Here is a 26,861-nt window from a genome sequence, read left to right as displayed (position 1 = left end):
AGGGTCAGGAGGTACCATGATGACAGGGTCAGGAGGTACCATGATGACAGGGTTAGGAGGTACCATGACTGCAGGGTCGGGAGGTATACCATGATGACAGGTTCACGAGGTACCATGATGACAGGTTCACGAGGTACCATGATGACAGGGTCAGGAGGTACCATGATGACAGGGTTAGGAGGTACCATGATGACAGGGTTAGGAGGTACCATGATGACAGGGTCAGGAGGTACCATGATGACAGGGTCAGGAAGCACCATGAGTACAGGGTCAGGAGGTATACCATGACTACGAAATTAGAAGGTACATAATACAGACTTCAGAGGTACCATTATCAGTGAACTGAAAGGAAGATCACAGCAGAGTTAGGTTAGGTGGCAGACCTGATTACAGAATAGGGAAATTCATGATGGACACTAAGGAAGGGGAACGTGATTTCGAGGTTAGGTGGTGTATCATGGCACAGGTTGGAGACACATGGCTGACAGGGTTCTGAGGTGCCACTGCTGGAGACGTTGTGAGTGTCAGTGGGGGGGGGAGGGGGGGGGGATGATATCTGTGGCAGTGGATGTTTGTGGATTAGACACGTGCCAGTGGAAATGTTTGTGGTGATGTTAGAAGGTTAGATGTTTCCGTTAGGGATGTTTGTGGTGATGTTAGAAGGTTAGATGTTACCGTTAGGGATGTTTGGGGGTGATGTTAGAAGGTTAAAAGTTACCACTGGTGGTGTCTGTGGTGATGTTAGAAGGTTAGATGTTACCACTGGTGGTGTTTGTGGTGATGTTAGAAGGTTAGATGTACCCGTTAGGGATGTTTGTGGTGATGTTAGAGGGTTAGATGTTCCCGTTAGGAATGTTTGGGGGTGATGTTAGAAGGTTAGATGTTGCCGCTAGGTATGTTTTGGGGTGATGTTAGAGGGTTAGATGTTACCGTTAGGGATGTTTGTGGTAATGTTAGAGGGTTAGATGTTCCCGTTAGGGATGTTTGGGGTGATGTTAGAAGGTTAGATGTTACCACTGGTGGTGTTTGTGGTGATGTTAGAAGGTTAGATGTACCCGTTAGGGATGTTTGTGGTGATGTTAGAGGGTTAGAAGTTCCCGTTAGGGATGTTTGGGGTGATGTTAGAAGGTTAGATGTTACCACTGGTGGTGTTTGTGGTGATGTTAGAAGGTTAGATGTACCCGTTAGGGATGTTTGGGGGTGATGTTAGAAGGTTAGATGTTGCCGCTAGGTATGTTTTGGGGTGATGTTAGAGGGTTAGATGTTACCGTTAGGGATGTTTGTGGTAATGTTAGAAGGTTAGATGTTACCACTGGTGGTGTTTGTGGTGATGTAAGAAGGTTAGATGTTCCCGTTAGGGATGTTTGTGGTGATGTTAGAGGGTTAGATGTTCCCGTTAGGGATGTTCGGGGTGGTGTTAGAAGGTTAGATGTTCCCGTTAGGGATGTTTGGGGTGATGTTAGAAGGTTAGATGTTACCGTTAGGGATGTTTGGGGTGATGTTAGAGGGTTAGATGTTCCCGTTAGGTATGTTTGGGATGATGTTAGAAGGTTAGATGTTGCCGCTAGGGATGTTTGGGGTGGTGTTAGAAGGTTAGATGTTCCCGTTAGGGATGTTCGTGGCGATGTTAGAAGGTTAGATGTTACCGTTAGGTATGTTTGGGGTGATGTTAGAAGGTTAGATGTTGCCGCTAGGGATGTTTGTGGTGATGTTAGAAGGTTAGATGTTCCCGTTAGGTATGTTTAGGATGATGTTAGAGGGTTAGATGTTCCCGTTAGGGATGTTTGGGGTGATGTTAGAAGGTTAGATGTTACCACTGGTGGTGTTTGTGCTAGCGTTAGAGATACAGACTTTACTATTGAGGATGTTTGTGGTGAAGTTAGAGAGATAGACGACATTACTGCTGCGGATGATTGCGGTCATGTTAGAGGGTTAGGCGTTAGAGTGTTAGAGGGGACAGAGTTACCGTTAGTTTGTGGTAAAATCACTCACCAAGTCGTTACCAGAGTCGATGTTTGAGACGAAGGTCAGGTGGTGCAAGTTAGGAGAACTGGTGTGTGTGTGTGTGTGTGTGTGTGTGTGTGTGTGTGTGTGTTGGGGGGTGGGGGGATGATGATGATGATTAGTAACCTTGTCATACAATTTTTTTCAAAACAGTGAGGCAGCGGAGTCGTCTGACGTATATCCCCAAGGAGGACGGGCGTTGTGCCTTACAGACACACACACACACACACACCAGGGAGGAGAGGCGAGGAGAGAGAGAGAGAGAGAGAGAGAGAGAGAGAGAGAGAGAGAGAGAGGTTGTAGGATGAGGTTAGCTGGTCAAGTCATTCTGGCTATCAAGTCCCACGAGATCACTCAGTTCGCATCTTGCTCAAGTTCTCGTCGTGGGAGGACACAGAGAGCCGAGGCCGGCCGACGCCGCCGCTGCTTGGGACTGATTTACCGACCTCCTCAAGGTTCCTGGCACCGTTATGAGCGAGGTACTTCCCCCTGGCAGGATGTTTGCTTGCTCATGTTGTTAGCTAGTCCGTCCGTCCGTCCTTGGCACTGGTCGCCCTCAGCGACGGCGTCCGAGCTCAAAGTAAACGAATGTGATGCTCTGTGATGGATGGGATGGGGTGGGGGGATCCGACACGTTTCCTCCGCCAGGTGAATACAGTGACGACCCAGGTGGACCTCACATTTCAGTGGAGGTTGTTGTCAACTCTTACCTTCGCTGAGTCTATACGAGTGACATGGCTGTTCTTGGCGCGTTCTCTGTTTCACAGTGATTTGTTGTTCAGATTTTTTCCACCCCCAGGTCTGAGTTTGACAGAGGTGGTGCGTGTGTGTGTGTACCATAAGACGGTCCGTTCTCGATAAATGAGGCGCGCTGCTGTCGATAAATTCATTACGCCCCAAGCCAATACGACCATGCCTCGTTTGAATATATGTTGCGTTGGTTATTTGGTTCCATAGCCATCCAATTGCGTGGGCCATTTCATCCCGTCGATGTCAAGTTATGATCATCATAACAAATGATCTCGAACTCGTCCTTCAAGTGGGCCACATAAACCCCCGAGACGAAATGATGTGTGTCCTCCCTCCATGTGAGGCCTTTTTCACGACACCGTTTAAGACGCTATACTGAGGAGGATTCTGTACCGTGCGAATCATGCTTCGCTCCGATCTGGAACAGGTTTTGTTTACGACACTACTCAAGTCATTGTGTCAAACGAGAATCTTAACGAATGAATGGCGACTTCAATCCGTGTAAGAATGATGTATTGTAACCTGACTGACGCCAACGTAAATTGATTCCGGAGCATGAGTGATGTGGGTGTTGGAGTCGCCAGGTCTCTCTGCCCGGGCGAGGTGGGGTTGGGGGTGGGGGGCCTTTCTTTACTTAATATCACCTTTCAAGTCTGGTGAATGATCCGCTTCCTTGGGCCGAAGGGTTTCACATGACTGACGTAGATACGAAAACGATTGTACCTCCTTCGCAAACGTCTGGCAATTCTTAACTATTCTTTAATATGATCATAAGAACTTCACCTGAATTTCTTTCTTATTTTCGACTTATAGTGACTATTTGCTGTTTTTGGTAACAAAAGATAATGACAATTACTGCTGAATTATACTATCATATTTTGTGGAATGTAATTCTTTATTAAGTTACCCCTCTCAGAAATATTATTTTCTTTAAATGCTTTTGAAAAAAAAGAAAAACGTGAGTACTTCCGTTGTTCAAGTACCGAAAAACATGAACTGATTACAAAGTCAAATATGGAGATTTTAAATATTTCAACATCTAAACACGATAATATGTAAGAAAACCTGCCATATATATATTCGAAAGAAAAATAAATATCTATAATTCAGTACACTTGTCATCTGGGGCGGAATGACCAAGTTCAAAAGTGTGTCCGACTCTGAGCTTAACCAGTGGTGACTCATGAGTCCAGATGGACAGGCTTGAGTAAGTCCAGATGAGACTTGAGTGAGTCCAGACTGGACGGACCCGAGTCTCGCTCACCCCAACACTGATTATGACCTCTAAAAAGGGTCACAGTTCGTTGTAAACAAAGTCTGGATGGTAATGGGTTATATGTCGTAACTAGGGAGTGTTGGTCAGTCATGTTAAAGGAGGTGGTCAGTTGTGATGGATCTGCGGGTTACTATTTTGTACATTCAGTATAGCTTAAGTTGAAAGAGGGATAGGGGCCACCAAGAGATGGCTGGGATACCCGGGACAAAATCCCTGGGACTGGGACTTCCCCGGAAGAGAGGAAGATAAAAAAAAAAAAAAAAAAAAATCTTGGAAGTCTATTAATAAAAGCATCAGATGTAAAAGTTGAAAATATAAGAAGTACAGATGTATTTTGTTGAAGGTGTCATTTATAGTGTCGTGTTTACTGTCACATGAGCCCCTCAGCTCTCTCTCTCTCTCTCTCTCTCTCTCTCTCTCTCTCTCTCTCTCTCTCTCTCTCCTCCACTTAGGCGGCCATGATGATGGGGGACGGGGAAGGAGGGTGGGGGAGGAGGCAAATATGCCAACCCTTCTCGACCCTGAGCTTGTGTCAGCCGTTGGCGACGCTGCTGACGGTGTTAAGGGTCCACATGATGGTGTCACACCCCCACCCACAGCCCATCCACCTCCTTTTTGATCGATCACGTGAATTGGGGTCCAAATTAAAGCCTTGAGAATAAACATTTAAAGTATGAGATCTGGAATTATTTTTTTTTTTGCAAGGGCACGTAGGTAAGGTTTGGGTCTCGCATGTCTGTATGAGGTGGGATGGGGTGTTCGTTTTTAGTGGGGTTTTATACGATGTCTTGTGAGGTTTCCTGGGGTGCCATAGAGATCGACTATTTATAATCCTGTCAGTGGATTCTCGGCTTTTCACTATTACTCTATAAAGACACGGCCCAAAACCTCGCGGTAGAGTAATACCACAGATACTGGACCTGACGTGTGTGCCTTTTTCATGTCGTTACGACCTGACCCACGAAGGGATAAGATCCCATTTGATTGCCTTTCAGAGATTATCACTGTCTGCAGTATGTAACACCAGCAGACACAGTGTGATTATTTTCCCCCTCCTCCTCAGTTACATGGCCACCTTACAGCCGTGTCTAGAGCATAGAGTTCCTCAGTGTCTTAACCCTCCCACACAATGCTGGTACGTACATACATCCATCCTCTTCCTCATCTGATCTCACCCTCTCATGCTGAAGGCTGACAAATAGGCTTTGTACTGAGTGATGAATACGTCGCCATCATCATCATCAACGTCTGTTGATGTACAAACTCCTGCTGTACATACAAGACCACTTCAGCTACCCTCTGACTCAACCCGGTCTATTTCTACCCCATCACCTCCTCTCACACACACACACACACACACACACACTGGTCCCTCCTCCCACCCACCCACCCAACCACACTCGCACACACACACACACACACACACACCCACACACACACACACACACACACACACACACACACACACACCCACACACACACACACACACACACCCACACACACACACACACACACACACACACACACACGTTAAGCCTTCCTCAACACACTCTAGCTAACGGACTCATGACGCACGCACTCGCACACTTGACCTCAAACCAATCACGTGACTAGAAACCCGAAGTCACATCACAGATTCAGGACATATAATCACACACACACACACACACACACACACACACACACACACACACACACACACACACACAAACAATACCCATGCCTCTGTGTATAATCAGTCGCTTGTCTTTTCCCCCCACCTCCCGTAATCGCTGACCTCTCTCTCTCTCTCTCTCTCTCTCTCTCTCTCTCTCTCTCTCTCTCTCTCTCTCTCTCTCGTAATAACCCATTTCGAAAAACATTACTCACATAACCTCCCCCACCCCACCCCTCTATCTTCCATGCTCAAGTCCATACTGATCAGCGAGTGTGTGGTGCCTTCCACTGTCACACAAACACACACACAACCTCGAATGTGACCCATTGATCTGTCGCGGTTTGACTTCCTTCGTAGTCCTTTGTACTGCGTTCCTCTAGTCCTCACTTAACCACTGTAGCGTTCCCCTTCCCGGGCCAAGCTAAATCTATCTTGGGAACGGGTACTCCCTCCCAGCGAGTAAACTCACAGCTTTGCCTGGAGTTAGCCTAGTTGTTTACGTGCATGCAACAAAGTGTACTCCCTCCCAGTGAGTAAACTCACAGCTGTGCATGGAGTTAGCCTAGTTGTTTGCATGCATGCAAAAAAAGAAAAAAAAAATTCTTCCTATCCATTTATCCAATTTATCTCCTCTCCCAACGCCTATCCTTCCCTCTCCCCCAACCACTTCACACGGTGGTGGTCGTTCCAACGTGGAATACTCCGCCTCCACATCGCCAGTCTGTGGCCACTACCCACACTCCACTCCACTCCAATTCGTAAATACAAAAACAGAGGCGTAAAACCCCCAAGTCGTGTGACCTTGTACGTTAACGTGAGCTCGCTAGGGTACGGGGTGACATGAATCAGCTCTGGGGGAATATAACGTTTCCCGATACCACAATAGGATCTCGTTAGCAAGATCTGTTGGTGCAGATGACCTTCGCGTGGTCTATGACTGTAGCATTACAGGTCCGTATGTAGAACCCACTCTTGATTCGTGTCGTCTCTCCATCTCATGTGTGGAATCGCAACCAGAACGGGTACGAAGTAGTTAATCACTTGACTTAAACGAGAGAAATGATGAATCCTTGAATCCTGTACAAGCAGCAGCAACAATAACAACAACCAGCACAACAAAAAAGGGGACAGCCTTGTAGATCATCATTGTTAACAGTGCTTGCTTGGCCTGGAACCCATCTCCCAGCCTCCCTGACTCACTCGTATGACTCCGTGTTTCACGCCTCCTTGGTTCACTCCCTTGATTCACGAAGAGAAAATTCAATCTTCAGAATTACCAAGTGAGGAATACTTTATGAAAGAATCGCCTCCTTACACACCTAGTGTGTGTGTATCTTCATAAAATCCATTTCTTCTTAGTTCCGTCGAGTTCGTGGTGGGGGGAGTGTGTGGCCAGGAGTTCGTGGGAGGCTCGCCTGCTGAAGACGACCCTGAGTAGACGAGCCACAACTGCTTTAAAAGCAGTCTTAACGGCCGTGTCCTTTTTAGTAGCCTCGACGCCAATGAAGTGAGAAAAAGAGCGAAAAAAGAAGAGAGTACAACCTTAATGATACATATTGAAGCCCTGAGACCAGTGGGGTTATAAGGTATGTGGCAGTAGCTTACCTCGAAAAGTCCCAGGTATCTGGTGATGTGGCCTTGGACGCCGGCCTCCTCCCACGCCTCTCGCATGGCCGCCGTAGACATCTCTTCCCCGACCTCCACCCCGCCCCCAGGCACTAGCCACGAGCAAGGGTCCTTCTTGCTGGACACCAGCAACACCTGACCACGGAAGACAGTATGAGTACCGCTGCCGACCACACTAACTTGTTTTACCTAAAGACTAATGTCAGCTACTAATTAATAAGCGAGTCGTTTTCATATAAGCACTGCCGTCAAGGTAGCGCCAGGAACAGACGAAGAAAGGTCGCATCCACTCGCACTCAGTCTCTAGATGTCATGTGTAATGCATCGAAACCACAGCTCCCGATCCACAACTAGGCCCCCACAGACCTTCCCATGGCTTACCACTGACAGCACGTCGACCCTAGTATACCACTCTATCCAATTTACTCTATCCTGTGCATGCCTTTCACCCTCCTACATGTTCAGGCCCCAATGGCTCAAAATCTTTTTTCACTCTATCCTTCCATCTCCAATTTGGTCTCTCCATTCTCCTTGTTCCCTCCACTTCTGACACGTATATCCTCTTTGTCAACCTTTCCTCACTCATTCTTCCCATATGTCCAAACAGTTTCAGCACACCCTCTTCTGCTCTCTCACTCACACTTTCTATTACCACACATTTATCGTACCTTTATATATATATATATATATATATATATATATATATATATATATATATATATATATATAAAGGTACATCATCAATGTTAGCAGTGCTAGACGGGTATATGTTGGCCTTCAGCTACTGCTTCATAAGTACCGTATAAAACAAATAATCTTTCGCCATCCTAATTTCTCCTGAAAATTAATGAGTTTTTAGTCATACACACAGAAAAAAAAATCACATTTGAAATCTAAAAGTCATTTAAAGGGGAAAAATCATGGTTAAACAAGTCGAGCCTTCGCCAAGAGCAGCATTTCCATTGAGAAACAAAAAAAAAACTTGAAAATTTCTTTTGAATTTTCAGACAAGCCTAAAGCAAGAGACCTTTGGCGCCGACTCCCATTGCAGCGGATGAATTCCCTCGTACACAACTTAGTCATTGCCTCTGGCAACGAATTACCTCGGTGTTTGAAAAGCTTGCAACACTTAGCACCTAAAACATGCATACTAGTCAAATCATTCAACACGCACAACAGATTGTAGCGCACGAAGTCAGCACGTTTACGGGTGGCGTTCACCATAATTTGTAACATTACGAATTCTCCAGCTAACAACAACAGCACTCAGCCACCTTCGTCAGCATTTTCAGTTTCACTCACACCACAGATCTTCCACGTCAAATCGCGAGAACTTAGGTATTTTCAAATGTGTTGACCTTATCTTGTAAATGAATTATCTAAATATTTGTTAATAAGATGTAACAGAACGGTCAATTCGTTACTAAGTCATGATTAGGGCGGATGTTTACATAGATCACGGTGATCCAGTGAAGGCGGTGTCACACGGGCACTTTTTCTACTGAAGTTCCTCCTCCCGGGTGGAACTTGTTAATGTCGAGTCACACTATCGGCAGAACAACGGCGAACTCGGGTCGCATTGAGCTCTACCCAGCTAGGCTATTGATATAACGCTTCGTCGAACCCTAACAGTATACCTCCCAACTTGGATATGCAAGGCTATAATTGGTGGTATATCATGCTTACGCGAGAAATATAAATAAAAAAGAATTTAAGTGTGCGTGTGAGTAGCTAGTTAAAGAGAGGTTGGTCTCCATAGGCAACGATGAAACACCACCTGTGTCATTAAGAGATCAGACTGTGTGGAGAAATACATTGTTGTTCGTAAAGACTGTCGTATCGATGCTGTGACACAGGCCTTTGGAGCGGCACATTCGAAAAAAATAAAAAATCTACTGTCCGTACCAATCAAATCGACAATTATTAAACTATTTGACATTCAATATGTATTTCCTGCATATCTGTACTATTGAAGTTCATCGCAGTAAGTCCTTATATTATTTGACAATCATTCATGCTTTTTTATGTCAAATAATCATAATGCTATTTTGAGTTTCTGGTGTTTGCCGGCGCAAGCAAGACAGACGCACACGCGCGCGCACACCGGACATTGGAATTAGCCCCACACAAAAACCGCGTCGGTACATCATCTTTTCGTGCGCCAGGAAAACAGTTTCCGGGAGGCATTTCGCTAGAAAAAGTGCCCGTGTGACAGCACCTTGAGCTGCTCACTCCTTACTTATTAATAAACCAATACATTGGTTATATTCATATAAAGGTTTTCATGAAAAAACTAAGTCAGTTTACAGACAGTAGTGTGCGTCATGTACAATTGTGGAAAGAAAATGTTTATCGTGATCCTAATCAAGATAATGATAAAAAAAAGAAAGTTAAGAAAAATAATGCGACTGAAATTTCTTTCCTTTCTTATCTAACAACGGAGATACCGGTCAAACATCTAAACTAAAACTAATTGTATGATTTTAGCATGATTTTCTTTTTTCTCGTGTAAATATGAGAGAACTGTTGTGTATACTGAGGCCTAAAGAAATAGCCATTGATTACATGATATCAAATTTAAAAGAAGCATAAAAGCTGCAGTGTTTGATCCCTATTGACAATAATAAGAAAAGTTGCACTGATGATTACGAATATTTGCATACACGAAATTCGTGTATGTCGTTCTTGCAGTAGGTAAAGACAGCATATGTAATCACTTTCAAAGATAGAGTATTGAGACACCATAATATTTTTGTTCGTTCCCAAGTGCGTTCTAAAGTTCCTTGTGCGCACACACTCGCTAACGCAGGCGTACGAACACCCATCACCCTCCTCCCCCTAACTACCTAACACGAAAAACCTAACCACATAAGTACGAACATTATCAAGATGCTTTCAGTGATGGGTTTCTCTCTCTCTCTCTCTCTCTCTCTCTCTCTCTCTCTCTCTCTCTCTCTCTCTCTCTCTCTCTCTCTCTCTTATCCCACTTAGGACGGTACTCGCAGATAACCGTATATATATATATATATATATATATATATATATATATATATATATATATATATATATATATATATATATATGTTCCAAACAATCACCGCGGAAATAGAATAATACGATAAATTCTTCTACGAACGATTAAATGTAATTTCCTGTTTTCTTTGTCGCGTTCACGGTTCTGCATGGTAAACATAACTAAACACATTTATACAAAAAAGTAATGAATAGATTATGAAATACGAAACGGACATTAATTCAATTTACGAATTCCCACTACCAGTGCAAACCCGAGGACTTAAGGTAGTCTAAAAATGTTGCATTGCCGGGGATGATATCTTTAAAAAGCCCCTGTCTGAAAAGTCGACCCGTTGAGCAGGCTGGCATGACCCTGAAGTAGAACGTTACGACCCTTAGGTATAATGACAGTTTAAGACTGTGCTTCATGGGCACAGTGCTCCCGCGGTGCTTCGGTTAAGCCTGGTAAAGTGGTTGTCCGGGGAGTCAACAGTGTCGTCTTCTTGGAAACTGGTTCCAGTTTATTTACATAGCTTGAGTTTTCATGACCCAAGTAAGTTCTTTGTCACTGTTGGGTTTTTTCCCCCCTTCTCTCTGTCTTTATTAACGTTTTCTCTCATGGCTCTTCACAGCAAGCTACGTCTCTCTATTCATTTATTTATTAATGGTAATAAATAATTTTATATGCACTGTTGACGCATGGTTCAAATTTCGACTTCATAACTTTTAGCTGCCGATAACCATTTTATATATATATATATATGTATATATATATATATATATATATATATATATATATATATATATATATATATATATATATATATAATGGTATTGCAGTGGAATTTATTAAAAAAGGGGGTGACTGTATTATTGACTGGTTCGTAAGGTTATTTAATGTATGTATGACTCATGGTGAGGTGCCTGAGGATTGGCGGAATGCGTGCATAGTGCCATTGTACAAAGGCAAAGGGGATAAGAGTGAGTGCTCAAATTACAGAGGTATAAGTTTGTTGAGTATTCCTGGTAAATTATATGGGAGGGTATTGATTGAGAGGGTGAAGGCATGTACAGAGCATCAGATTGGGGAAGAGCAGTGTGGTTTCAGAAGTGGTAGAGGATGTGTGGATCAGGTGTTTGCTTTGAGGAATGTATGTGAGAAATACTTAGAAAAGCAAATGGATTTGTATGTAGCATTTATGGATCTGGAGAAGGCATATGATACAGTTGATAGAGATGCTCTGTGGAAGGTATTAAGAATATATGGTGTGGGTGGCAAGTTGTTAGAAGCAGTGAAAAGTTTTTATCGAGGATGTAAGGCATGTGTACGTGTAGGAAGAGAGGAAAGTGATTGGTTCTCAGTGAATGTAGGTTTGCGGCAGGGGTGTGTGATGTCTGCATGGTTGTTTAATTTGTTTATGGATGGGGTTGTTAGGGAGGTGAATGCAAGAGTTTTGGACAGAGGGGCAAAAATGAAGTCTGTTGTGGATGAGAGAGCTTGGGAAGTGTGTCAGTTGTTGTTCGCTGATGATACAGCGCTGGTGGCTGATTCATGTGAGAAACTGAAGAAGCTGGTGACTGAGTTTGGTAAAGTGTGTGAAAGAAGGAAGTTAAGAGTAAATGTGAATAAGAGCAAGGTTATTAGGTACAGTAGGGTTGAGGGTCAAGTCAATTGGGAGGTAAGTTTGAATGGAGAAAAACTGGAGGAAGTGAAGTGTTTTAGATATCTTGGAGTGGATCTGGCAGCGGATGGAACCATGGAAGCGGAAGTGAATCATACGGTGGGGGAGGGGGCGAAAATCCTGGGAGCCTTAAAGAATGTGTGGAAGTCGAGAACATTATCTCGGAAAGCAAAAATGGGTATGTTTGAAGGAATAGTGGTTCCAACAATGTTGTATGGTTGCGAGGCGTGGGCTATGGATAGAGTTGTGCGCAGGAGGGTGGATGTGCTGGAAATGAGATGTTTGAGGACAATGTGTGGTGTGAGGTGGTTTGATCGAGTAAGTAATGTAAGGGTAAGAGAGATGTGTGGAAATAAAAAGAGCGTGGTTGAGAGAGCAGAAGAGGGTGTTTTGAAATGGTTTGGGCTCACGGAGAGAATGAGTGAGGAAAGATTGACCAAGAGGATATATGTGTCGGAGGTGGAGGGAACGAGGAGAAGTGGGAGACCAAATTGGAGGTGGAAAGATGGAGTGAAAAAGATTTTGAGTGATCGGGGCCTGAACATGCAGGAGGGTGAAAGGCGGGCAAGGAATAGAGTGAATTGGATCGATGTGGTATACCGAGGTTGACGTGCTGTCAGTGGATTGAATCAGGGCATGTGAAGCGTCTGGGGTAAACCATGGAAAGCTGTGTGGGGCCTGGATGTGGAAAGGGAGCTGTGGTTTCGGGCATTATTGCATGACAGCTAGAGACTGAGTGTGAACGAATGAGGCATTTGTTGTCTTTTCCTAGCGCTACCCCGCACACATGAGGGGGGAGGGGGATGGTATTCCATGTGTGGCGAGGTGGCGATGGGAATAAATAAAGGCAGACAGTGTGAATTGTGTGCATGGGTATATATGTATGTGTCCGTGTGTGTATATACATGTGTACATAGAGATGTATAGGTATGTATATTTGCGTGTGTGGACGTGTGTGTATATACATGTGTATGGGGGTGGGTTGGGCCATTTCTTTCGTCTGTTTCCTTGCGCTACCTCGCAATCGCGGGAGACAGCAACAAAGCAAAATAAATAAATGAATAATATATATATATATATATATATATATATATATATATATATATATATATATATATATATATATATATTCTCATCGTCTATCACAATGAAATAGTTATTCAACTTGAATATTATGATGCCTAGTTTAAGTAAGACTGAAATTTCCCAAAGAGAGCTCGTCAAAAACTGATTTCAGTATACAGTTTAGCGGCCCGCCCGCCACTTGTATATCTCATTCTGTCCATCCTTTCTATCTGCTTTTCCCTCCTAATCATCACAATTGTTGCCAAATCTTCACCATCACCACCAGCGATTGGTTCAACGAACGAATTAATGTACTTTCCCGTTTTCTTTGTCGCGTTCCTTTCTTTCCTATTATAAAGCCTCTCATTTCCGTAGCACTTTTTTTTTTTTTTTGTCATTCCCTTCTTTTGACATTCCTTCTTCTCCTTTACCTTGACCTCATAATTGTTTTTCCCCTACTTCTCTGCCTTTTAACTTTTCAACCTACGGCTTCTACTGGTTCTCTGTAGCCCCAGCGAGTGTCTGAGAACACCTTTTATTCAAAATGATAACACAAAAGCTCATTGTTTGTCCACGGATCCACCTTGTCCACGGATCGTTTTTCTGTGGCTGTTCTCTTGGTTGAATAACAATCTCATATCCAGTGATAAGTTCGCGCGTGCCTGTGTGTGGTAGGTGCAATGTAGATTACTCATATCAATGTTTTTGGTTCATGTCTGTTACTCTTGTGTCACGATTCTGATTATTAATTGTCTATACACACGGCTGTATCACAACTCCAGTTATCTATTACAATAGATAAAATATCCTCTGACATAAGACTATGACATCTTTGTGAACTTTGAAACACCATGACAAAGTTGCAATGGGATGCATTCATTTAGAAAAGGCTGTAGAAACTCCTGTGCGATTTCATCTTGAGAAAAACGAGGTCGCTAATCGTACGACTGAAGACTATTAGATGGCAAGGACGTAAAAAACAACTCCAAAGGGGTAGACTTCTTAACCTTATCAGACTTAAGAAAATTAATGGGTACCGACTCTCGTACACATCTTCCTGTAAGATCTTCAACGACGCTGCCAAGGCACCGTACGAAAACTTAGAAACCCAAAATGCCTTGGCCAAGTTATTGTGCTGGTTATATAACACACATGGGGGTCAAACTGTTGTCCAAGTGCGTTTAAATAAGTCGAAAAAAAATATATACCTGACCGTTATATAATCACTTATCATTGCTTTGCAATATTAATTAGAACTTGATATATATTGTAGGAATATATATTGCCGATTATATGATTTCAATCATTAACCATTATCTTCCCACGGTTTAGGAAAATGTAAGGGTATATAGTATTAAACATAACTGGTTCCTGGGGTACGTCTGCCAAGCGAGAGGGTGACATATGACGACAGATCCGCCACCGCTACAATATTTGGACAGCGCTCACATTAAGCGTCACATCTGGGTCAAGCTTTTTTGTGCTAAATTCACGATTAATTTTAGATCTCTACATCCAACGAATAGCCGACATTAGTAAGCTTTCCTCTCGTACTCAAACAAGGTTCAGAATTATTTTCATATTCACATCTGTGTAAATGTCTGACCAATATGAATAAATAAATAACATCTCTAGGAAAATCAAAACGTCGAAGCAGTATACTCACTATGTGAAAAAGCATTTAAACGCCCTTGAAAAAAAGTGGGTCCATCTCCGTAACTAGGTTTGACTACGTGTTTGGCAAATATCTCGGGTATGTCCTTAAGCCTCAGATTTAAACAATGACTACAATCAGTTGTATTATGTAAGAAAAGTTGTAAACGTTCCAAGGTAACTGGGCAGGTCGAGAAGATTCAGAGAGAAATATAGGGAAGGCGGGCGTGGGGTTATTGTATAAGCTTGAGAATATTTGGAGTAGCATGACCACCCTATTACATATATAACACTATATCATTATGTATCAACTTAATCATCACTGCTGTTAGCTTAGAACAAATGATAGAAATGGCGTCCTAGCTTCGTCTCTTCGATGTATATCAACTGACTGTTATATTTCTCTCTTGTGTCTCCCCTGATGATGTGACTATTACACGAAAGTGCACTTGGGAACTTTTCGTGTTTCATTTTCCCCGTGGACTCATAGGAATATCTTAATCACGCGCAAAATTGTGATCCTTTCCAAATATATATATATATATATATATATATATATATATATATATATATATATATATATATATATATATCATCAGTAATTATGACGTTTTGAGATGTCAGGGTATTTATTGAATTACCTCTCATCATATACAGTTTACAAATATCGTAGAAAGAAAAAAAAAGACATTACATAAAGACTGACGAATTCCTGAATCCTTGTCTTCAGTAAACATCTGACAGATCCATGGCCTTACACCTGATGGCATGGCATGTAAGACCCGTAAAAACTGTTCATCAAGAAAATGCCTCTTGCAAAGCATGCAGGAAATTACGACAGTCCCTCCCTCCCCCATTCGTCTTAGCGTTAGGCGCTACGAGATCAGAGTCGTCATCGAACACCAGGCGGGCTCGACCGACCAAAAAATCTCTTGCGAGACTGATGAAACCCGAAGCAAAAACTGGTAGAGCATACTCTGGAAAGGTTAACCCCGCAGACTTCAACCTTGGCTGCCTCCCCACATCACGTGCCCTATACCTTGTTCCTTATTCATAGGATATCAAAGCTTCCTTATAGTTAGCATAGGGATCATTTTAATTCTGGGTGGGGGGGTTGGTTGGTGGGTGCAGAGTTTCATATCTAATCTTTTTTGTGTTTGTGTGTGTGTGTGTGTGTGTGTGTGTGTGTGTGTGTGTGTGTGTGACTAATATGGATACAACCACAATCAACAGTTGTTGAGAAGCCTCAGGTGATATGAATGTCGTTTACATGTTTCCCAAGCGAAGCAATCACTGAATAAGCCTAATCATTTTTTTTTTCCTTAAGTCTCCGCTTCACAACGTATGTTTCGTAACAGAAAACGAGGTAGTTCCTAGTGTCTCTTACGCTGTATGGAAAACAGAGTAGTGAGCTTCTTCAGTTCGATATATTAAGTACTTCTTATCATAAATATAGTTCGTTCTGCATATATTCCTCTATATTGAAGATACTGTTTCTCCTGCCTCTCACATTCACCATTCCTTTCTCTTACTATTTGTCTGTTCTTATATCTCTATGTTAGTTGCCAAGGCCCGGGCAACTGAATCCCTAATCAAGGCCATCTCAGAGCGCAATATATATATATATATATATATATATATATATATATATATAGGATGGATGAACAGCTGAGTGCAGTTGACCGTGAACCGACTACCGCCATCAAAATTCGAACCTATGCCCTCTACCTTGGGCGGCCCGTGAGTACGTCACGTTCAGGAACTCTTAACCTCCACACCACAGAGGTTTCTCGGAAATGCCTGTTTCCTGATACCTCACTTCTTACTCACTCACCCTTGCTCTCCACTGCCAACCATGTTTTCGAGTCTCTTTCCCCGTTTTCTTTATCCTGCTACTTTCACCCTCTTTCCACCCAATGCTTGGTCGACCGTTAGGCCTCTTTTCCTGTAAACTCAGTAATGGATGACCTTAAAAAATATATATAAAGTAAATATCAAAAACATTAAGGATGATTGGGAGATGTGAATGATGGAAAAATAAGAATTTATGTCGGATTATGTTAACGGGCCAAAATGGGCAGACTGTCGTGTTTACACGTCATTTCATTAGGGCAACCGGACGATTTCAGATCGAGACGAAAACGGGTTCACCACTTTATTACGAAACCTCACGGATCCGATACATCCTTATTCCGAAACATACGGATCCGATACATCCTTATTCCGAAACATACGGGTCCGATACATCCTTATTCCGAAACATACGGATCCGATACATCCTTATTCCGAAACATACGGATCCGATATATCCTTATTCTGAAACATACGGATCCGATATATCCTTATTCTGAAACATACGGATCCGATATATCCTTATTCTGAAACATACGGATCCGATATATCCTTATTCTGAAACATACGGGTCCGATACATCCTTATTCCGAAACATACGGATCCGATACATCCTTATTCCGAAACATACGGATCCGATACATCCTTATTCCGAGAAACAATACACAAAAATGGTACATAACGACCAAAATCTAAGCAACCATTTTTTTAAATCAGGTAGCTTTAGCGTGTCTGATGTTTTGCATCAATGAAGCTTCGAAAATATGACGCTTTGTACTTTAATGTTTTTTCTCGATGAAAATCAAGTTAAACCGGAATAAATACGGTGATGGGAAGACATATGAAGAATGCAGGAGAAGAGGAAACATCACTGTCTGTTCAAATGTATCATGCTGAGATTGCATTGACTGAAGTGGTATACTGGGATCGACGTGCTGTCAATGGATTGAACCAGGGCATGTGAAGCGTCTGGGGTTAAACCATGGAAAGTTTTGTGGGGCCTGGATGTGGAAAGGGAGCTGTGGTTTCGGTGCATTATACATGATAGCTAGAGACTGAGTGTGAACGAATGTGGCCTTTGTTGTCTTTTCCTAGCGGTACCTCGCGCACATGTGTAGCGGGGTGGCGACGGAAATGGATGAAGGAAGCAAGTATATGTACATGTGTATATATGTATATGTCTGTGTATGTATATGTATGTATACTTCGAAATGTATAGGTATGTATCTGTGCGTGTGTGGACGTTTATATATATACATGTGTATGTGGGTGGGTTGGGCCATTCTTTCGTCTGCTTCCTTGCACTACCTTGCTATCGCGGGAGACAGCGCATAAGTATAATAAAAGAAACAATAATATATATAATATATATATATATATATATATATATATATATATATATATATATATATATATATATATATATATATACACTCTACTGTACCACCATATGACCCCACTCTTCAACGTCCTCCGGACTTTCTAAGGTGTGGAGACCTCAGAAAAAAAAAATGAATAAAATAATAACCTTTGACTCTTACCGATCGCACTACCTCGCATGAACTCCAAGGGAACATAACATGGTCTACCGATCACCACATTATCTACGTCAATGCTCATATTTTTTTAAAACTTCAATTAGCTATTCATACCTTCTTCGTATATATATATATATATATATATATATATATATATATATATATATATATATATATATATATATATATACACTCACGGTACGTACCCCTTCCCTTTAGCCATTTTGGTGAAGGCATGAATTAGGACAATATTCTGACCATCTGGTGATGAGTTGTGTGTTGAAGTTCGAGTCTTGCAGGCTACTGTATCAACCCATACATGTCTACACTACACAATAAAGCATGTAAGAAGAGCCTGGCAAGTTTATCTGCTGCCCATTGTGTTTTACGTTTTAGCTTCTGTTTTCCTTGTATGACATGCTTTCATAACATTACAGTCTTATCATCTTTAAGTATAAGCATGTAAGAAGAGCCTGGCAAGTTTATCTGCTGCCCATTGTGTTTTACGTTTTAGCTTCTGTTTTCCTTGTATGACATGCTTTCATAACATTACAGTCTTATCATCTTTAAGTATAAGATTTAACGTATCAATTGCCTAGCTAAAATTCAGCGTATCTAAGAAAAAAACAATTATCTTACCGTGTTTATAAGTGTCCGATAAAGAATTTATTTTTTTTTGTAATGCAATGTTCAACAGTTATCAGAGCTCACGCTTAATTACCAGCATAACATCCGTTAACAGAACGTTTAAATTTATAGTGTAAAACCTTGGAGAAAATTAAAATAACGGCAGAACTTTATCTTGGGTTATCACAACGATAACAGGATATAAGTGGGGGTTTTTTCGGAGGTCGATGGAGAGTCTTGTACTCTAACACACGAGGAACTCACTACCCTACTCAAGTTCTGTAAACATTATTAACTTCATAGGTATCATGTTTAGTTAGTAATAATTCTATACGTATTCTATCAATCATCACTTGTACAGCGTTGTCATTGATGGGCATTTTGTTAGCGATACACGTTACAGTATTTTGTAATCCTTATCTACAGTGAAGTTGTGGGTGCTAGACACTGTTATGGTCTACGATCCTAGCCAGTGGCTCTGATGGGCAACTTCCAGACAATAAGCCCTCGAGAATTGTCTCCATAGAAAGTGAGAGTTTAGCCTTTCAGCTCAGAGCGCTCTGAAAAGTTCAAGGTGATATATATATATATATATATATATATATATATATATATATATATATATATATATATATATATACGAATAAAGTGCACAGAAACGCGCACCTTCATAAAACATACAAACCTCCAACAGCCAGGATCGAACCCGGGACCCCTGTGCCATATATATATATATATATATATATATATATATATATATATATATATATATATATATATGTACAAAATCTCTCTGTACGTGCTTGGTGGTGGCGGAAAGGAAATTGATTGCTATTTGGTCATGCAACGTACGTACTACTAGGTCCGTCTGTGATTATGGAAGCGTCAGATGTCGATATTCTGTTGGTGAGGATTGCTACGAACTAGTCCTATAGATAGTGTGAGAGTTTATGTGTTCTTGAATCATCTCTTACACCTGAATTACGTGTCCAAAGGATAGTTCCATTTGTGGTTATATCTTTACGGTGGCAGCTTTTAACGACTCCTGGCAGGCAAGCGATAGGCTTTTAAAACCCTATTAACCAACGTTCCGTCTCATCGCGTACATCAAAGGGCCATATATGCTTTAAGAGAGTGCAAGGCTTCGCAATTGCCCGTTGGTGTTTACGAACTGACGTTGACGGTCTTATTGACCTTATCAGCCAAAGCCCAAATAACCAACCAACCATCTCGTCATTGGAAAGAGAAAGCGAAGTCGAATCGTGTTAGGCTGAACCTTAGCAAAAAAAACTTAGCAAATCGCTACCCTTAGCAAAACCTTGCAAATCGCTAATGACAATCTCATCGTTTTATTCGAAGTATTTATGTATATTAGTTCTTTTTTCATATGTGTGATGCCAATCCTTGAATTCTGATCATTTCAGCAGTCGATCAACAACTGGACTGATTAACCATCTGGAGCATTTCGGCTGAGGCCAAGCGTTTTCTAACTTCCGAACTTTCTCTTGATCTCTGCAAAACTTAGAACAGCCACCAACCCACTCCCAGATTCTTCAGAACCCGTCCCTCCAGTCAACAACCAAGGAAAGCTAGTCACAGCTTTAGCCGCAGGCTCTCTGGATTGGCATGTGGTCATCATGGGGAGCTAAAATGCAAGACATCTATGGATAACAACTGTACGCTATGAAGTGGACGGGAGAGGTCATAATGGAGTGGAAGACACAGTTAGGTCATCACTGTTTTCATACTGTACACAAGATATTCCCCTACACGCCCCGAGGAGAGTGTACGAACGGACCGGATCCGCTAGCTAGCTAGGCTACAAGGTCGCGAGGAGCTTTCTCGAGTTAGGACCTCCACAGTTTAGTGTGTGGAGCTGAAACCAGACTGAACACTGTTCAGCGAGCTTGAATGAATGGATATGATGATGGCTATGTCTATACTTCCCTCTACCTGCTCTTTACCCAAGCTTTGTCTATGTATAATTAGACAAAAATAGAAATCTTTAGAAAATAAAAACTGATACTACGACTAAAGTTCTTGTGAACTAACGACATGATGGGTAATAATACACCATACGTCTGACCTAACTGCAATGCGTACAGTACACCGTTAGAAATCTGTATGAGCTCGCTATATATTATGCAGAGCTAATGACCTTCCCTTTAGGTTGCTGAGCGTTGAACCCAACAACCTAAATACATCTTGTCTTCATCGTAATCTACCTTTTGTCTCTCTCCCATCGCGATGGTCCTTTCCACCCAGCACCTCCCCCCCCCCCCCCCCCCCATGTTCCATCCAGTTCACCTCATCTTCCGTGTCAGGCTTCAAGCTTTGTGTACTTAGCTTTCCTATCGTATGAATCAAAGTGGTTTTGTTTCCCATCTTTCACCGTCCAATGTTCTCTATCCCTTCATCCACTACCCACCTATATATATAGTTGCAGGAGGGCATGTGTTCTATGAAAGTACGCGTTTATATCCACTTTATATCTATATCTATATATATATATATATATATATATATATATATATATATATATATATATATATATATATATATAAGCTCCGGGTGAGGTGGCAACGATACTGATTGCTCCACATACCAAACTCTATTGCCAAAACTGTACTTGCTCGGTAAAATATTATACAAAATTACGATAATGTCTCGCATGTCTATTGCCTTATTATGGTGATAAATAAAAATATATCAGGACATCTCCCCAGTATCACGATGGAAGAAGATTTTTCATAAATCAACAACATTTCCTGTGTGGAAAGTGCTTTGTGGCACGCGCTCGGGAGGAGGGGGAGGAGGTCTGATGACGGGAAGAGCGGGACAAACAATTTGCACTTCCATCTCGTCTGACTTCGTTACGGGGGTCGTGTGGTCATAGAAAATATGACAGCCATACGCTGAGCAAGCTTAATTGGCACAGTAGGCATTCATGGCAGGTGAGATACGACTTGAAACACCACTAATACCACCTTATTTATTAATAGCTGCGTCGTCAACACAATACTGCAGGACGCTGATGTTCGGAGGGTTAAAGAATAAGGTCGTCCCTGTTCGCAAGGCTTTCTCGCTCTCAAGTATAGTTTTCACTATAACATGATGCTGAAGGCTGGGGTACATTAGATTTGTTCTATATTTTCTCTTATCTGATGTTTATTTAACTATTTATTTTCACTTGAAACAACCTGGTCCTTGATATATATATATATATATATATATATATATATATATATATATATATATATATATATATATATATATATATATATATTTAACAGGTTTCTTGCTTAGATTCATGTCATGGCCTCTCGTTGCTCTCCATTCATATAGGGTGTGAGCAAGTAACCCGGTACTCCTCTGTCTTCCACAGGACAGATTTAAGGCCTCTATTGTTTTGTTTTTGTTGATGTGTGTGTGTGTGTGTGTGTGTGTTCAAGTATTCTGTAAGCCTGGTCTGGTGTTATATTGCTTGCCCTGGTTTTGTGTTGTCCTGCACGATGTTTTGCCATGTGGCTTGGCGTCTCGTATGGCACAGAGGTGTTGCTCCTAGCCTAGTGTTGCATTGGTCACGGCCTGAGGTAGTGTTGCAGCAGTGTACTGCCAAGCCTAGTCAATGTTGTTCTAGTCTATTGTCATGTTACCAGGCCTAGTCTTTCTTTGTTTGGCCTAGTCTTTCTTTGCCTAGTCTGCTGTTGTGTTGCCTAGCCAGGTGTTCCCATGGTTGATCTGGTGATGTGTTACCTGGCCTGGTGCTTCCTTGTTTAGTCTAGTTTTGGGTTGTCTGGTTTAATGTTTCCTTGTTTGGAACTTGTATTTACTGGTCTGGTCTAGTGTTGTGTCGTCTGGCCTTTTGTTTACCTGTCTGGTGTTATGTTGCCTAGGATAATATTTCCTGGTTTGGTCCGGTGCTGTGTTGCCTGGCCTGGTGTTTCCTTGTTTGGCTTGCTGTTTCTATGTCTGGTCTGGGTGTTGTGTTGCCTGGCCTGGTGTTTCGTGTCTGGTCTGGGTGTTGCTTTGCTTGGCCTTGTGTTTCTTTCACTGGTCTGATGACGTTGCCTAGAACGGTTTCATTAGCTTATTTCATTTTCTGGTGTAGCGCTGCGTTTTCGAGCCTGATGTTGTGTTGCCAGTCAAGGTGTGGTCGATTAACATATACAAAAGGCAGTTTTTTACAGGGGAAATGATCAGGTGGACCTCGCCCCCCCCCTCCCTCCCTCTCTCTCTCTCTCTCTCTCTCTCTCTCTCTCTCTCTCTCTCTCTCTCTCTCTCTCTCTCTCTCTCTCTCTCTTAAACACTTAACTTTTGCCGTGACTCGATCAAGACCGGACAAGAAGACTGGATCATAAATTCTCACATACCGTGGATGTATTACGTTCAAATATAGTATGTTGAATGTTATAAGAACTATCACTGATCACGTATCATTTGTCTCACCAATAATAGAAAACGAGATTGACATGAATAACTTGAATGTATCACTCAAAAAAAAAAAAAAAGCAATCCTAGGGACTTGTCTTCTGCAAGGACTTCAGGCTTGCCAAACCAGCATTAGAAATACTGGACCTATTTGCATACTTGTCCCCCCCTGTTTACTATTTTGTTTACTTTGTGTTCATATTTCAATATGAGACAAGTTGTTGTGGTCTGCGGTGGAACCATACCTGACTGGCTCGGAAAAAATCGAAATATCTCTCACAACTTCATAATACAGACTATTGTATCACTCATAATTTTTTTTTAGTTTAACTTAAAATCATAAATTAATATATTTAATCATGAACCATCTCTTTTTTTGTAGAATTATCCATAAATTTCAATTTTGACCATAAAAATCCCTTACGACCTTCAGATGGTCAAACACTGTGAGGCGGAAGACCACGGCGTTATCACAGTGATGGGCATCTTAACTCAAGTGTCCTCCAGTGGACCTGTCGAGCCAATTTTGTCGGCCTTGCAGTAGGTAATGTAGGTCACTATAGCCCACACACGTGGTGTGTGTCCCCAACCCCCCCTTGGCAACCCCCCTAACGGGCACACATTACATTCCTTTCTCTACGTATGGTCAAGTGTATACTTGGGTCCTGAAAGTGAAAGTACGTATACGATTCTCTCTCTCTCTCTCTCTCTCTCTCTCTCTCTCTCTCTCTCTCTCTCTCTCTCTCTCTCTCTCTCTCTTGGAAACAAGAGGGCCGTTGGCCCCTTGCATCAACAGAATATCAAGGGTACGAAGTGAGTCAGTAGGTAATAGCGTTGTTTTCTATTCATGTACTCTAAATGAGACATTCGCCCGAGACGGTATATAGTCTGATATACCTAGTCATTTGTTGATGTGGGTGCTGAAAACCAACGGTGGTACAACTCAGACTGAAACGAGATCTTGCATAGAGAAATATATATATATATATATATATATATATATATATATATATATATATGGGAGGAGGACAGGAGGATTGTGTGAAAGCTGACACAGAGACATTCTTGCAACCTTACCAACTGGTTCAGTGTACAAGGTGTTATCTTCTGACAGTCAGATGTTAACGTCAAGGTTTCAAAACATCATAACCTTGGGTTTGTAGGCATACATAAAATACTTTCTTTCCCAGGTATGACCAGCTTGTTAACTACAGTCGTGGATTAATTATTCTTTATATAAGTTACCGCTTCTACTCTCTCACCCGTTCTCTATTATGTTCTCATGAACAAAAGTTTCAAGGGATTCAAAGCATTTATATAGGTTTTTTTTTCATATACTTATATACATTCTATAATCACATATTTTTATATATCATTTATGATATATGTTCTGTATTAACGTTCATTACTGATAAGTTGTTCATGTTTTTATTGCTCTGAGCTGCTTGTGTTGCATTGTTATTATCTGGTATTGAGGTTAACCGAGTTCTTTGTATATGAATGTGTTTGTTATTACTACTGGTTCATTATTATTAATATTAGTGTATGTTGTCTTTCCAGGTTAATTTTCACTCAAGCCGTCTCTGCTTTCACTGTGTATGAGCCGTAGCTCACCACCATTCGTCTCAGGTAAGAAATATTCTCTCACTATAGTAACCCAGGGTCATGTATTTACAGTCAGAGAATCACAAAACAAATAATTCTAGACCATTATCATTTCGTCGTATACAAGATCCTGGGTTTCATGTTAATGTCGTTTTCTGGGTTTCTCGTGTTTTTTTTATAAGTATCTGTATCTTTCTGTAGGCAGTTGTACTTTAGTGCCAACAGGCATTGGTTAATACCACTATATAGTCAGTGAATCAAGACAAATAATACGTAATATGGCAACTCTTCTGGGATCATTAGAGTTCGATACTAATCGTTTGAAGGTCTGATCCCCTCTGTAACTACGGAAGTGATGGCTTTATATGTGCGATAACCTAAGTCAGTAACAGATAGCATCATAACAACTTTAGTAATAGGCCTCGTCCTAACGCATTTCGGTTAGAGGCGACCTTCTTACATCAGAGACCGTATACTGACCCGGTTCGAAGACTTGACAGTGTTGTAGGAGGAGGAATGCAAGGTATTTAAGGTGCCTGACAAGGGAAAATTCCCCGACTCAGGAAAGTGAGGAAGGAGGAAGGAAATGAAAAGGAGGTTGGGGGTAATAAGGAGGACAGAGAGAGAAAGGGGGTGATTTCGAAAGGGATAATCGGATAAGAGAGGGTAGACAAGGAGGTTATAGAGAAAGCTAGTGGGTAAAGAGAAGGGAGGTGTGGCAGGTCAAGGAAAAAGGACTACACGATTGTTATCATCTGTAAGACACGAGAATCCTGACGTTAACTCGGCGACCTAACTCAGCAGCCCGCAGAAGTAGATGTAAAATGGACGTTTTTGCAACGTTAAAGTATTAACGCATAATTACACACACACACACACACACACACACACACACACACACACACACACACACGCGAGCCTAAGGTAAGTACCCATTTCTCGACCAACCCCCGAGGGAAGGATGACCTACCTGGGTTGGGTATAGGCCAAATACCGCGCCAAGGATTCGAACCCAAGACTCACGGTCAGTAACGCTAACCACTACACCAGTGAGGCCCAGTAAGCCAGCCTTGCTGCACATGTCCAGCCAATCAGGAGACAGTACTCAGTAGAAATGGAAAGTATGGCCATGTCACCAATAATAATGATAAAAGATACAAAAACAACGGAACTTCACGGTGCTTCCTTCCGCCCTGCAAATTATCGACAGAGTCAGAAGGAAACGTGGCAATACTGCCCAGCCAACCAGGTACCGTAGGTCATCATTTGTAAGCTCAGAGGTCACGCCATATAACGAACGGTCGTACCGTCGTGCTTCAAGGTTGTAAAGGCGTAGTCAAGGGTCGTACCGTGGTGTTCAAGGGTCGAACCGTCGTGCTCAAGGGTCGTACCGTCGTGCTTAAAGGTTTTAAAGGCGTGCTCAAGGGTCGTACCGTCGTGCTTCAAGTTTGTAAAGGCGTGCTCAAGGGTCGTATCGTCGTGTTCAACGGTCGTATCGTCGTGCTTAAAGGTTGTAAAGGCGTGCCCAAGGGTCGTACCGTCATGCTCCAAAGATTCAAGAAATTTGACTCATTATCTTGTTCGTACGCGTCAAACAAATCTTCTTGAAGGGGTAACTATACAAATTCTACTAGGCTTTATGTACGGGCGTCTTGAAAATGGGACGTTTCCTGCCGAATCAAACGCATTAAAACGACGACCTTTTGTATCAGTGGAGTAAAGGAAACTTTCCCCACCTCAGAAAAACGGGTAATAACGTCACAAGGAAAGTCTAATGACCGTTTAAAATGCACATCTTTGAGAAAGGTTCATTGCGAGACCAAATGTGTTATAAAACTATATAAACACACATTAAGCCTTCCAACCCTCCATCGTGTTACAAGACATATTAAAATGCTATACAGATTTGCTAATATACGTTAAGACCCCAAACGCCCCATAGTGCTATACAGATTTATTAATATACATTAAGACCCCCAAGCTCCGTCTCTCTGTGGGTGGACTCATGGCCGACACAGTCCAATTCACGTCAAATACAATATGTCGAGGCGACACAATGGTTACAAGACAAGAACAAGAG

General features: G+C 41.9%; 2 protein-coding genes across 3 annotated transcripts in view; one reads left to right on the top strand and one right to left on the bottom strand.

The window, feature by feature from the left end:
• The window catches only part of LOC139759058 (intraflagellar transport protein 27 homolog), a 225,593-nt gene that overhangs the window by 19,456 nt on the left and 179,276 nt on the right, over positions 1 to 26,861 (top strand). For both annotated transcript variants that reach the window (XM_071680977.1, XM_071680976.1), the window contains exon 2: positions 24,737 to 24,805. In XM_071680977.1, the coding sequence (XP_071537078.1) occupies positions 24,775 to 24,805 (31 nt within the window). In that variant the 5' untranslated portion in view covers positions 24,737 to 24,774. The remainder of the gene's footprint in view (positions 1 to 24,736; positions 24,806 to 26,861) is intronic.
• The window catches only part of LOC139759057 (uncharacterized), a 71,498-nt gene that overhangs the window by 7,047 nt on the left and 37,590 nt on the right, over positions 1 to 26,861 (bottom strand). The window contains exon 2 of the mRNA XM_071680973.1: positions 7,294 to 7,449. Within this exon, the coding sequence (XP_071537074.1) occupies positions 7,294 to 7,449 (156 nt within the window). The remainder of the gene's footprint in view (positions 1 to 7,293; positions 7,450 to 26,861) is intronic.

This window comes from Panulirus ornatus, chromosome 32 (assembly GCF_036320965.1).
Source record: "Panulirus ornatus isolate Po-2019 chromosome 32, ASM3632096v1, whole genome shotgun sequence".
Classification (NCBI taxonomy): domain Eukaryota; kingdom Metazoa; phylum Arthropoda; class Malacostraca; order Decapoda; family Palinuridae; genus Panulirus; species Panulirus ornatus.
Note: the sequence above shows the minus strand (reverse complement) of the source record. Positions and strands in the feature narration are given on the sequence as shown.